Raw genomic sequence first — 14,008 nt, forward strand, 5'->3', positions numbered from 1 at the left:
AAGTAAACAAACAACTATTAACACTATAAAAAAGACACTATTGCCATACGCGTTTCAACCTCAAGAGGTCATCATCAGTGGCATCAGGGAAATTAATTCATTTAATCAAATGGTTTAAACTGGATTTAGAATATAAAATAAGTAACTTATTCTATATTGTAATACACTACATGGTATACAAAGTTTTAAGATTTTATATATTGTATTTCATCATATGTTACAAGCACATACTTTGTGTGAAAGTTCAGTAAAACTAAACAAAACATCAGCTGTTAATCTGACATTTTATATCACAACACTCTTAATCCTTCATTGTCATATTTATATATAGCGCAGGAGTAACTTCTAAAAAGTCTTGTAGTTTTTAATGCTATTTATTTTGATAATGGAATGTGTACGGACAGTAATTTTGAATTTCTGTGAAATATATATCACAATACATTTCTTTGAAAAACATTTTAGGTTGCTATTTGTTTTATTAATTTCCAGCTGTACTTCTTGATCGTTTGTATACTTTACCATTTAAATTAATGAAAACTGGTATGTGCCAAAAAGGACATTGACTGTCAGTGGTTCTGGTTTGATAAAATTCCACAAATATAAGGGGGGTGGGCTTACTATGTTACTGCTAGGTCCAGAGTATGCCACTTTTACAAAGGCTCTTGAAACATTTGGAAGGCCTGAGATACAAGATTTTGAAAACAAAAGGTCGAAGTAAAAGCACCTAAAAACAAACAAATTTTTTTCTCAAACTGGGGAACAATAAAACATGGAGTTCCCAAGGGTCAATTTTAGGGCCCTTGCTTTTTATAATATACATAAATGACCTTCCTCCAACAATAAATACTTTAACAGAACCCATAATATTTGCTGATGACACAAGTGTCATAATTTCTAATAAAAATTTTGATGATTTCCCTTCAACATCAAACATAGTTCTGTCTCATATGAGTAAATGATTTACTGCTAACAAGGTGGCCCTAAATCTAGATAAAACGAATATAATAAAATTTATAACAAATAACTCACCACAGCTTGCTTTAGGTATTGGTTATAATGGGAAGTATATACAAGAGTCAATAAACACAAAATTCTTGGGTTTGCAAATTGATAATCACCTAAATTGGACAAATCATATTGATAAACTGATACCTAAGTTAAGTGGCACATGTTACGCAGTTTGATCTCTGTTGCATGTCAACAACACTGACACACTCAAATCAGTATATTTTGCCTATTTTCACTCTATAATGAAGAATGGGATAATTTTTTGGGGTAATTCATCAAACAGTAAAAAAATATTCACTTTACAAAAGGAAATTATTAGATTATTGGCTGGTGTAAAACCTAGAAATTCATGTAGAAGTCTATTTAAGAGATTAGAGATCTTAGCTCTACCTTGTGAATACATATTCTTATTAATGAACTTTGTTGTAAATAACCAAGAACTCTTTCAAACTAATTCTGCTGTACACAGTGTCAACAGAAGGAATAAAAATCAGCTTCATAGACCAATTGCCAACCTCTCATGCTTTCAGAAGAGTGCATATTATGCAGGAATCAAAATTTTCAATAGTCTACCATCAAGTCTCACAAGTCTTGTAAATAAGAAGGAGCAATTTAAGGTAGCATTAAAAAGATACTTAATTACACACTCCTTTTACTCTGTCAATGAATTTATGTTGTTTACAAATAAGTGATAAATTTTTCTTGTGTGTAATGGGTAGATCTATTTGTAGCTTATCATTTCTCTAGGTGAATACTTTCTTTTGTATTATGTGAAATTTATATAATAGTATGAATTCTACTTTATAATATGTATTGTATCATTATTATTATTATTATTATGACTTTTTCCACATCCTATTGTTATCTGACTGTCTTATGGATCCATGGAATGTAAATAAATTATTATTATTATTATTATTATTATTGAATTGAATTATACATTTTTAGACTTTTTTGACTTCACAAGTATTATGGCCTTTATAAAAGAATAGTATTTGTATATATGTTTCTCTGTTATTTATTCTGGGCTTAAACACACATTAGTCAGTTACCTATAGCGTCAAGAAGCAATCAGCTGTTCTGTCTTCATATAAGTTAACAAAAGTTAATGACAATTGATTTCTTAATAAAATGTTGTTTTGGACTCTTGACTGTGACAGTTAAGTCATGTTTATGATACCATTACAAATAATGATCGTGCTCAAGATGTTGACTATGTTCAAGACTTTATTTGGGAATACATACAGAGTAACATGGTTTGAAGAGAAGATTTCTTGAACAGATTCACTATTTCAAAGAAACTTTTTTCAAGTAACTGTTAAAGAAACAAATATGTTGAAGAGTTTTTGTGGGAACCTACTGAGAAGAAAGCAAAACAACAGAGAAGGTGTGCTGTCTGTTTCAAGCATGGAATGAGGATGGATATGCATTGTTTGTTGACTTGAAAAATAATTCAGCCTCTGCACTGAATAGATTGATGACTGCTATAACAAGCTGAATTACCAAGGTGCTGTCATGTTCATAAAATACAAATATTTGAAGACATTTCAAAGTTATTTTGCATTAATATTTAACTTGAAACCATGTGGAACCATTAATTTCATTTGTATAGTATTTTGAATCTAATGTGAAACTTGGAAAAGGTTCTAATAATTTAATCTGTACTTACAATGATTATGTTTTAAACTTTAAAGTCTTCTTGTTCTCAGTGTAGTGTCACTGTACTGGTGTAGCAACAGGGGTCACAGTGAGGATTCCACTGCTCTCTACCAAGTGTACCAGATTTTGTTTAACCACTGCCATCACCTTTGGATTGAACTTTGCTATACATGCTGTACTAGTGTGAATCTTACAAGGGAAAGATTTTAGAAAATTTACCTGGCTAAATCTACTGAATAGTGTTTGGGTAATGTTGAATGAGATTATCGACGGTGGTCTAGCGGTTAGAACGCTGGCCTTGTAATCCTGGGGTCTCGGGTTCGATTCCCGGCGGTGCCCGAATTTATAACTTGTGTTGGGCAAGGCCGTGGTCTAGGCAACACGGAGTTTTCCTCCGGGGGCTTCCCCGGTTTCTCGGTGGCATCCCAACAATTATTCCATTCACACACAGAAGAAGGCAATGGCAAACCACTTCTGGATCATCTGCCAAGAACGTATATGAACAGATCCCAGTCCGAGAAAAGGATGGAAGGATCCTGTTCATATGGACCTAAATAACTAAATAAATAAAAATGTTGAATGAAGGTTTCATATTACTTGTCTCAGAAAAACTGTTTAGGGTTTACTCAACTTTTTATGTTACATACAGTACATATTTACAAATTTAATGGAATGCTTCACCACAGATGTTTAACATACTTATTGTCACTGCATCCTCTTTCCTACAAAATTCACCATAGCTAGGCTGCTAGCTCGACATACTCTGCTGGACTCAGATGCTTGTTCATCACTGACTGTCTTTGTGTGTGATAGCAGACACTTACCTTCGTTAACTGTTATACAGCTCCAAACTGCAAAGGATTTTGTAGTCCTCTACCCCTGGTTTGAACCTAGTATGTTTTCTGGATATTGTATTGTGTTTGACAACAACGGGGCATATTCACCTCACAGACATCTGGTGAATCAGTTGTATTTGACTCGTGTAGGTAACTGCCTAAACTTTTAGGATTCTTTTACAGGGGTTTTTAAGGTAATTTCAAGTAGTTATATTTCCCTAACTCGCACCGTAAAAAGGTAGATATTTCGAAACCTCAATCAAAGCCTCGGACAGACAGACCCAACAGAGGACCGAATGGATTAGGAGAATTGAGGAGGCCATGGACCAAATACGGACCGGAGAGCCATAGAAGAAGAAGAAGAACTTCAATAGACTGTCTCATTCACCAACCTACACCATCTTGCCAGCCAGCTCTCTTGCCCAAGCATTGCTGCATAGCAGTCATATTTGAAGGTTATGTGTGTTTAATGGCAGTGACTTCCATAGCATTATTTTATTTGCAACTTCATAGTTTGGGCAAATTACATTGTACAAGAAAGTATTTTATTAAATGAAAGAATGATAACCATCAATCATTTATTTATTTGATTAATTTTAAGAAACCATTTATAAAATTAAGTCATTAGAATATAATCCAGGAAATATTTACTGTGTCTTAATTATTCTCAGTCTGGTCAACACAGCTATTCCAGCTTTGATGCTTTCAGCACTGGGGAGTTAAAAATGTTCATACCCATTTCACTGGTTGTTGATATGCTTTTCAGTTCATAAACCCTGATGTTTGTATAGTCTTGCAAATTCCATTAAACTGTGTTATATCTAACATTATGAAAATACTTACAGGTCTTACAGACTGGCATTTTCAATAGTATCATCCTTACAATGCCAGATTTTTTATTTGTTTTCCTATACATGTTTGTATTGTGGTTATATTTTATATGTGATATGATAGTGAAATCAATTAATAGTTTATTTATGTGGATGAAAGTTTGTTTTATTTTGATGGTGGTGATGACCATGACAGTAATGATGACACAGCAACAATAATAAATCAATCAATCATTCCTTTTGTTCTTGGTGTCATTGCCCAGGTCACTGCATGTAACAACCTCATTTTCTTGCCTTACATTCTTACATAATCATATGCTACAAAATCTTGATAACAGTCTTATTTTTTCTGTGCATTGGTACAAAATGTGTGTTATTAGAAGGGCCTAATGCTGGTTTTTTAAAATGAACAAGCAGAAAACATCAAACTGATTCCTAAGAAAAATGTAAGTTGAATTGCAAGTAAAAGTGCTAAAGATACAGGTATTTAAGATCATAATTTTATGTAGAAACTATAATGATTGTAATTTGTGTATGACCATTTACTGACATGAAAGAAAATCTTTTACTATAAAGCAATTATCAAATTACAGAGGCCTCTCTAGAACATCATCTTAAATGAGATTTGTCAACCACAAATCCAGGTTCTTTGAATTTTTTAAACAGTTTTCTATTTTTACTATGTGTAACTGAATTTATTTCTGAATGATTGTTGATATGTTCATCTTCTAGTCCTGAAGCATTGTTCTGCAATGTTCTAAAAGAGAAAAATAAATTTGCTATTGGTTCCAGACTTTTTGGACAAACTGTGCAATATACTGACTTTTGTTTCAGGTTACTATGGCATTGACCTGACCCAGATGCTAACACATCACAGTCCTGTGCTACGGGCTCGAAGTTGCACTCTTTTACAACTTCTTGGCCGATACAGTTGTAGAGCCTTACAGTTAAACTGGAACCAAAGATTACAAGAAGACTTGGAAAATCTGATGCATGACTCCAGTAAGATGGTTGAAGTGGTTAGTATCAGAACTGTTAATGTAATATATTGAGGCTTTTGTAACACTCTGCAATCCAATATGTATTTTCTTTGTGGTTTAGTGCAGTGGTATTCAACCTAGGATACGCGAAGACATATTAGGGGGTATGTGAAATTTAAAAAAAATATATATTTTATGATAAACACTGAATAATCAGTAATATAATTTATTTAATTTATTTTAGATGTAGATTATATATGATGTATAACTTGAATTACACACCAACAACTTTGGGGGTACAAAGTTGTTGGTTTAGTGTAGCCACCTATATGGTTTCTTTGTATTGTGGTTAGACATTAGGGCAACTTTACTTCCAATATGTATTTAGCAGAGTACATTCTGAGCATATCTTTTGTTAAGCATTTTTTGTGCCCCTGATTTTACCTAATCCATGGGAAATCACTTCCCAGATTTGATAAACTATAGTATGTTTTTATCTGCTGGGAACTAGATTATGGATTTGATGAAAAATATGTCTAATACTCATTCCATAAGTAGGATTCAAACCAATGATTCAGTACCCCAGCATTGATCAGCTTTAGGCCAAGCAGATCATAAGCACTGAAATCTCATTAATTTTCCCAGTTGCATTTGAAGTATTGGTGTCTGATAATTTGATTAGTCTTAAAATAACAACCTCCTTCCATCCTTTTACATATTTTACTCATTATACTACCAGAATTAGAAATCAGGAATGGAACTGAATGGGATACATCAGCTTCTGGCCCATGCTGATGATGAGAGCAGAATTTTATAAAAATATATGCTCATGCACACACACACACACACACACACACACACACAGATGTATGCAGACACATACATACATATTGTGCATTGACTTTTTTCCTTTTTCAGGCTGCAAAAGAGGCAGTCAAGGAATTGAAAGAGCTGCAGTTCTACTTCCAGAAGAAATGACTAGTTGAAGGTAACATAGCTTTTTAAATATAAATTATGCAGATGTTAAGAATTCAGTTCGAGCTAGAACTGGAGTTCCACCAGCAAAGTGATCTTCCTGAAAATTGCCGCTTTGTACAAAATACTCTTATTTAGCTTATTTTTCCCATGGTAAATAATATATTTTGTATTGCATTCATATTTTAGATAATAGCTATAAGAAAAGAGCATAAAATGATGTTTTTGATATATACTTTAATCCCATGCTATATTCAAATTATATGCACGAAACTCTTCATTTATCTGACCAGTTTGATGATGTTAAATGAAATCTAAAAATATGTCATCTGAACAATATAAAAATCATATTTTTCCACAAAAAGGAATTTAAAAATCTTGTGTTTATGTTTTGGATTTGGTATATGAATAGCCCTGACTTAGGTCAATGGTAAAGCAGGAGTATCTGAGGGTATGGAGAGAGAAAGGTGTTGAGGTGGAGTCCAGACAACTTCAGGACATAGTATTACATTATGGAATGATAACAAGGAAACAAAACAGGTTTTTTGTGGGTAGAGTTAGGCAAGAATTGGACAAATAAAATCCTGAATTTTACATGGTACTTTGCTGTAGCATCCAGCAACAGCCACTTTATGGAAAAACTTTAAAGTTTGACCATGTTATGAAAGTTGTGGTGTCAATTGTGATCTTCATTTGATCCCATGGACTTTCTCATTGCCAGTGTCAATATTTTTGTTGGAAATTGATGCTCAATATGAGGATGTCTTCTCCCATACTAAAGTCCAATGGCTGAGTCATGAGACAGTATTGAAACATCTTTTAGCTTCTTGGCTAGAAATAGAACTGTTAATGAATGCAAAAGGTACAGTTGTGGCTGAACTTCATGATGAAAAGTGGCTTTGGGATTTGGCATTGCTATGTGATATGAACCTCCATGTAAATAACTTTTAAATACCAAACTTAGAGGTTAACAGAAATTTATTCTGATGTGTTTGGGCCTTTAAGAATTTTTGAGGTGAATCCGAAACTATTTTGGGAACAATTGAAAGATATTAGCCTGTGTAATTTTTCTTCCTGTGATTTTCTTCATAAGAATGGGTCACTTAGTGTCTGTCTGCTACAGAGTTCTATGACAGAATTTTAAAATGAGATTCAGTGACTTTTATAGCCATGCTACAGATATGTACACTTAAAAATCCATTCTTTGCTAAATTCAATAATGTCCCTTGAAAATTACAACTTGTATTGATAGACTCAATATTGCACAGTACTTTCAACCAGGAAGCTTTGATTGCCTTTTATGTTTCTTTATCAGTATCTGATTCTCTGAGTTACATAAATTACAATGAAATTTGGTGTGTTTGGTAACACATACACGTGTGAACAGGCATTTTTGTGTATGAAACAAAATAAATCAAAGTTACATTCAAGAATCACCAATGTGAACATATGTGATGTGAATTGGCATTTTGAAAATGGAACCAAATGTCACATCTCTTGTGAAGCAAAGACAGGTCCAAGTTTCACATTAATAAGAAAAGTTCAAATTATTTTTATTATAATGTTTAGCTTTATGCTGGTTATGTTAGACATGCCACATGCCAAAAAGGTTGATCACCATTGATTTATTAAAGTTCCCCCCCTCTCTCTCTCTCTCTCTCTCTCTCCCACTAAATCCCAATATTTTGGAAGTTGGTTCTACTTCCATATTCAGGTTGGATGACAGACCTGCATTTTGTTGGGCCTTTTGGTCAGACTAATCTTAATCTTGGACATCAAAGGTGGAATATTGCATTTTTATTGACTTCTCCATATGTCATGACAAAATGTATATATGCAAAATAAAAGTATTAATTCTTTCTTTTTTTATGAGTTATGTGACTCCTCATAACAAAGCATGCTGAACTTGGTTTTGAATAATATGTTCATTGTGTGCTTTCCAGTTCAAGCTATTATCACTTTTTATGCCAGGAAATTAGTTGGGCAGGTAAGCTTGCATGTCTGCCTGATGTAAAATTCACACTACTTTATTGGTTTTATTATCATAACATTTGTTTAGCTTTACACATGTTTTGTTGTTGCTAACAAATTTTTGTGAAGTAAAAATATTAATAATATATAGTGTTTGGAACTTTCCATTATTTTGTTTTCCATGTCATTCATCACTCGTACATCAAAATGAAAATGAATGTGAGTTTGAATGAATGTTTTGGATTCATTTCATTGTGGCAGCCTAGTATATAATAGATTGCAGTTACAGGAGTCTGAAAGTTTCAGCAATATTTTATCTTGTGTTGTTGGAGAGTTACTTCAGATCATCAGATTACTTGGAGATCTTTAAGCATAGTACATTTATTTTAGTATGAAGTAATATTCTGAGGTTTGCCGACATTGTTTTTTTGTGTAGAAATAATAAATCTGAATAATATATGGAAACTTCATTATTATTGCTTGTTACACATTATTCATAATAAAATACAGTAACTGAAAACTGTCCCGCACCGTAGCCGCGCGGTCTGAGGCATCATGCTTCGGACCGGTGATATGGAATGCGCGCTGGTTCAAGTCTCGGGGAAAGAAATTTCTCATGAGCTTTCGACCAGTGTATGGGATCGGTGCCAACCCAGCATCGTGAGGAAATTGGGGAGCTACAATGAGTAGCGTAATCTGGTCAGGAAAGCTAGCAATGGCTGGGGGTTCGTCGTGCTGACCACACGTCATCCTTTATCTGGTTGGATGATTGTTCACCTCTGCTTAGGCATGTGAACGTGAGGCCAGCAGCCAGCTAGTTGGCTTTGACTCTCTGGAGCTGTTAAGCCACGGATTATTATTAACTGAAAAACTATGTTTCTTGTGACTTTCCAGTGAAAGTGAATTAAAGTTATGAGATTGAATGTAAATGTCTGTAATGGAAACATTTTTCATTCATGTTTACCCAACCTCAACTGTTCAAAATGCTTTGGAGTACTAACCTTTTCTATGTATGATATAGTTTTCTTATAAAATGATCCATTACATTTCAGTAAGAGAATGCTGTACTGATTGATTTAGATGAAATGTTTGTACTTTTGAAAGGAATGGCTGAGAAATTTTCTCTTGGTATATAGAGTGTAGTAATACTAGTTTTAACCAGTTCACATACATTAATATTTAAAATGGAGACACTTCTCTGTAGTATCAGGGATGAGGTTAATAAAGCTGATATCACATTCTCACAGTGGTAATGCCTTGATGATAGAAGCAGTAAGTATCTCTGAAACGTCGGTCAGTTTCTACCAGGCAGCATGATGCAATATCCCAGTCACAATCAAATTCTTTAAAATTAACTGTTACTGTTATGCTACATTTTTGCCGGCACAGTGGCCATGCAGTCTGAGGCATGGACCTCGTGCGCCTGGCCGCCGCAAACTTGGGTTCGACTCCCACTCAAGGCATGGATGTTTGTCCATGTCTGTGCGTGTTTGTATAGGTAGAAGCCGTGCAGATAGGGCTGATCACTTATGCAAGGAGTTCTACCAATGTCCAAAAATAGATCAATCATAAAACCTCCAAGAGAGGTAAAAACGCAGACCCGACAAATGCGAATGAAGAAATGAAACTGTTATGCTACATTTACATGGCGGGATTTTAAAGCGAGAGTCGGTCTCAAGTATCTGGACAGAGGTGTAGGAAGGTGTTTAGACGTTGAGAGAATATAGCTACTGTAGGTCTGAGAGCTTCTCTCATTAGAGCGAAATATAGCTATAAAGAGACAAAACTGGACTCCACGTAGAGATGACAGTGAACTGAGAGCCACCACAGGTCAGTGTGTTCGGAATATCAGACAAGCAACAACGTGTTGCTGCAGCTGTGGTAATTTTAATTCTTTTGAAGGTGAGAAGACAGAGAATATCACGGAGGCATAGTCATGGAGCATATTCATGCCTTGTCAGGGAGTTGTGGGTAGAAGATCCCATCCAGTTACAAAATTTGCATAGAATGTCATCATCAGATATAGAAGAAATAGTAAGGTGGATAGGACCGGCATTGAGCAAAGAAGATACGACCATGAGGAGAGCCGTTAGCGTGCAGGAAAGGCTGTTGGTCACATTACGTTTCTTGGCAACAGGTGTGTATGAAGGATACTGTATTTCAGTAACAGAATATGTTGTATAATAATCGTTACACATTTTTAAAACTATTTTGTTTACTTATTTACTTTTGGGCGATTCTTGCAAGTTGCAAGTTTAGGCTACTTGTTTCGGATACCTAAGTGCACAATCAGTGGTATAGTACCAGAAGTGTGGAAAGCAATAACAAATGCAATGACGAAACTAGGAATACTAAAGGTAAGTGCAACAAACCATGGAAACTAAACATAAATGCTGTTTAGAGTTTATTATTTGATATGTGATACAAAATAACATTTATTGATTAATATAATACATATATAAGTAGATAGATAGATAATGTATATTCAGATATCTTGGTAGGGCTCGTGTGCACTTGGTGACGGTGTTCCTGAACCCAGTGACAATGCTGCAGGAGAAAAGGACGAACCTGGTGATGGTCAGGGCGTGGATGGATCATCGTCTGCTGCTGACGTATCTAGTAATATGCGCATGATACTGCGCTTTGCTTGCCGCATTAGCAATGGGTTGCGTAGTGCACGTAGTTCTGCCGCAACAAAATCGCCAAATTTTTGGAGGTCGTTCCGAGGTGAATCAAAGATTTCATTGGCCCTAGCCATCAATTGATCTTCTTCCTGTTGATTATTTTTTAATCATTAAACATCGCAGTGTGAATGAATATGTTCCAAACGTGGTAGCGATATTTACTTACCTGAGAATTCTCGACTTGTTCCTCGGGTTCCTGTAGAGGTGGCGGCAGCTCATTTCCCACTGATGATCGAAGGGAAATACTTCCCTCAAGAAACTTCATATTTTCTTTGTACGGCCACTGCGATCTGTATGTGTCTGCTGTATCTTTACCTGACTTTTTGGTCCGTGCTTTCCGCAACTCCCCGGTGTACTGACACCTATATCAACGCATGCAAACTCCATGATTACGTTGCACATTCCATGATTACATTAACAAAAATGAAAGTACGAGGTGCGATCGGAAAGTTTCAAGACTGTGTCAATAGAGGGCGAACCGGATGTAGTACGAGCTTCTGCCGCTAGGGGGTGCGGCCTACATTCATAGTGAATCAGTGTGCCAGCCGGCATCATCGAATTAGCATTTGTTTCTTAGTTACGGGCGTTTTGGTAGTGCATTACACCGACCCTCCTGCGATTTCGGAATGGCGTGTGCATCAAATTTTGCCAAAGACTCGCCAAAACGGCTACGGAAACCTATGAAATGCTAAAGCAAGCATTTGGGGAGTCCGCAATGGGTCGTGCACAAACTTTTGTGTGGCATTCCGTTTTAAAAATGGCCGAACCTCTGTCGATGATGACGAGCGTTCTGGACGACCATCTTCGAGCACAACGCCCGAAAATGTTACGAAGATTCGGCCTGCCATTCACGAAGATCGACGTCGTACCATCAACGACTTGTGCGACATTGTTGGGATAGGCTATGGGACCTGTCAGATGATTCTAAAGGAAGAACTCCACATGCGACGCATCATGACAACGCACCAGCGCACACCGCCCTCAAAGTTCGGCAGTTTTTGGCCTCAAACACCATGGCCGTCATCCCGCACCCTCCTTATTCGCCGGATTTAGCTCCGTGTGACTTCTTCCTCTTCCCAAAGATGAAAATTCAGCTAAAGGGAAGGATATTTGAGACGATAGAAGAGATTCAGGCAGAATCGCAGATGGTGCTTGACAGGCTGACAAAGAAAGATTTCCAGGGATGCTTCCAGGCTTGGCAGCGGCGCTGGGATCGTTGTGTTCACTCCCAGGGGAACTTCTTCGAGGGTGATGGATGAATTTAATACCTGAGATAAGTGTACGGGTTTTTATAGGTGCAGTCTATAAACTTTCGGATCGCACCTCGTACAGGAATATTGGCTTCCGCAGTAATTTGTCACACTTGCCGGAGGTTATGCAGTTTCCTTTGCACTTCACGTACTGAAGTTTGAAACCTGGCTGCCATTCCCTGCAGCACTTCATTTTTTAAATTCTTGTCTTTGTACGATTTTTCAAAAACATCCCACAGACACGTTGCCGATTCGTACTCCTTAATCAAACGTTTCGTTTCTTTGGCAGTCCACTTCTTCTTTGTTTTCTTTGCATCCTCCATTTCTGCTCTCGCGAGAGTGAATAAAATTTCAGCTGTGTTGAACTTCGTAGAGCAGCTTTATTCAGAGTTTAGAGTGGTCACAGGCTGTATCGCTGTATGATTTGCACGACGAGAGCTGACCTCAGCTCTCTTCTCTCTCTCTTCTCTATTTAAACTTTAGACTTTAGGAAAATACCTGCTCTTACCGTTTACACGCAGGTACCTGACTATAATCCGTAACTCTGTTCTCCAAACTCCTGCCGTGTAAACGTAGCGTTGTATTGAACAGTGAGGGTAGAATATGTTGGATGGTAGTTAACGTTGTTATCGACTGTTCGCCACATCTTCTTTACGGTAGCTTCACGGTTTGCCGATAGATGGTAGGACAATACTTGCCGTAATAACAATTTATGTAGAACATCTACTGCCACTGTATATTCAATGCATGTGAGTTTTCTCATCTTCATTTCTGTATCTGTTAGTGTCACTTTGCGACTGTTGTCATATTTCGTCTGTGGTTCGAAGGATTTTTATTAGAGTTCAGGGATATTTATAAGTTAAGATATTCATAAACATATAGAAAATGCATGCAGTGAAACGTGCATACGGAACAGTTGATGTTGAAAGTGTTTGTCGACTGTGTTCATCGAACAGTGGTATAATAGTTTTAAATATATTTGATGGCGAAGGAAAGAAGCGTCGCATATTATCACTTATAAACGCCTGCTTACCAGTGAAGGTATGTTTGTTGCTGTTCAGCCAGTGGATTCATCGCGGTTACCTATTGTAACTCGTCCTGCTAAATATCTTCATAACTAAAGTGCGTGCGTTACATTAGTGTGGTAAAGATTAATTTAAGCAATTGGTAGATTATGGAGTACCACTCCTGCCATACATGAGGCCCGGTCAGTGACGCAGTAATACTTTTAACTTTTATCGTTAAATTATTTAATATTAAAGGTGGTACATGACATTAATCCGGTAGAGATTAATTTAAGCAAGTGATAGTTCGAGCAGTACCACTTCTGCCGTGCGTATGAGGCACGAGCAGTGATACATTAAATATAATGAATTCTCGGGCTACCAGGTAGAATTCATTATACTCAGTTGCCGTGAAGGCTTCAGATGATGCATTAAGTAGTTTTGCTCCATTAAAATTAGTGCTGTGCACATTTTAATTTTGCTGATATTGAGGAAATAACTGGATGTTGCTGCTGAGTATGGATTGGTAGCAGTTTGTAGTTATATTGTTGATGACCCATGGTATTTGCCTGCAACTCTCCATTTCTCTCCCATCAGTTTATGAATAATAGGTAAGATAGCTAACCAAAATTTGGTGAATTTTATCATGTTAGTGTGACAGTTCTCATGTTATATTAATTCAGTTTAGTTTGTTTTCTGTAGATCAGCTATTCTGAAACCATTGGGAAGAGTGTCACATAGGGTTCCATGGCCTAATTGTCAATTTTACTCATATCCCCATGCTCATATTTTCCTCCTGCCTCAAGTGAAA

General features: G+C 36.3%; 3 protein-coding genes across 21 annotated transcripts in view; 2 read left to right on the top strand and 1 right to left on the bottom strand.

The window, feature by feature from the left end:
• fu (STKc_STK36 domain-containing protein fused) overlaps positions 1-8,735 on the top strand; it is a 129,190-nt gene extending 120,455 nt beyond the window's left edge. For all 8 annotated transcript variants that reach the window (XM_087351012.1, XM_087351014.1, XM_087351013.1 and 5 more), the window contains 2 exons: positions 5,168-5,352; positions 6,232-8,735. In XM_087351012.1, the coding sequence (XP_087207138.1) occupies positions 5,168-5,352; positions 6,232-6,291 (245 nt within the window). In that variant the 3' untranslated portion in view covers positions 6,292-8,735. The remainder of the gene's footprint in view (positions 1-5,167; positions 5,353-6,231) is intronic.
• A 1,913-nt stretch (positions 8,736-10,648) lies between these two features.
• LOC110827460 (uncharacterized) lies at positions 10,649-12,732 on the bottom strand. Its single transcript, XM_022059168.2, has 3 exons — positions 12,311-12,732; positions 11,110-11,305; positions 10,649-11,032 (listed from the first exon to the last, which is right to left on the bottom strand). The coding sequence occupies exons 1-3, from the start codon at positions 12,514-12,516 to the stop codon at positions 10,838-10,840; spliced, it is 597 nt and encodes a 198-aa protein (XP_021914860.1). The 5' UTR covers positions 12,517-12,732; the 3' UTR covers positions 10,649-10,837.
• Positions 12,733-12,930: 198 nt separating this feature from the next.
• LOC110827459 (uncharacterized) overlaps positions 12,931-14,008 on the top strand; it is a 51,552-nt gene continuing 50,474 nt past the window's right edge. For 8 of the 12 annotated variants that reach the window (XR_002542333.2, XM_022059163.2, XM_087351018.1 and 5 more), the window contains exon 1: positions 12,933-13,234. Coding sequence is in view for 11 of the 12 variants with exons in the window: in XM_022059163.2 (XP_021914855.1) it covers positions 13,079-13,234 (156 nt within the window). In the remaining variant the exon portion in view is untranslated. Of the gene's footprint in view, positions 13,235-14,008 lie in introns of all 12 variants that reach the window. The other 4 variants (XM_022059158.2, XM_022059161.2, XM_022059167.2 and 1 more) reach the window with 4 other exon arrangements.

This window comes from Zootermopsis nevadensis, unplaced genomic scaffold (assembly GCF_977971745.1).
Source record: "Zootermopsis nevadensis isolate Lab colony 2312 unplaced genomic scaffold, Znev_1.0 Znev_ptg000018l, whole genome shotgun sequence".
In the NCBI taxonomy this organism is placed as follows: Eukaryota; Metazoa; Arthropoda; class Insecta; order Blattodea; family Termopsidae; genus Zootermopsis; species Zootermopsis nevadensis.

Coding starts and splice junctions, on each gene's coding strand:
- LOC110827460 (XM_022059168.2), bottom strand. CDS start 12,516: ATGGAGGATGCAAAGAAAACAAAGAAGAAGTGGACTGCCAAAGAAACG. Junction 11,306..12,310: donor AGGAAACTGCATAACCTCCG/GCAAGTGTGACA, acceptor GCGTTGATATAG/GTGTCAGTACACCGGGGAGT. Junction 11,033..11,109: donor AACAAGTCGAGAATTCTCAG/GTAAGTAAATAT, acceptor AATAATCAACAG/GAAGAAGATCAATTGATGGC.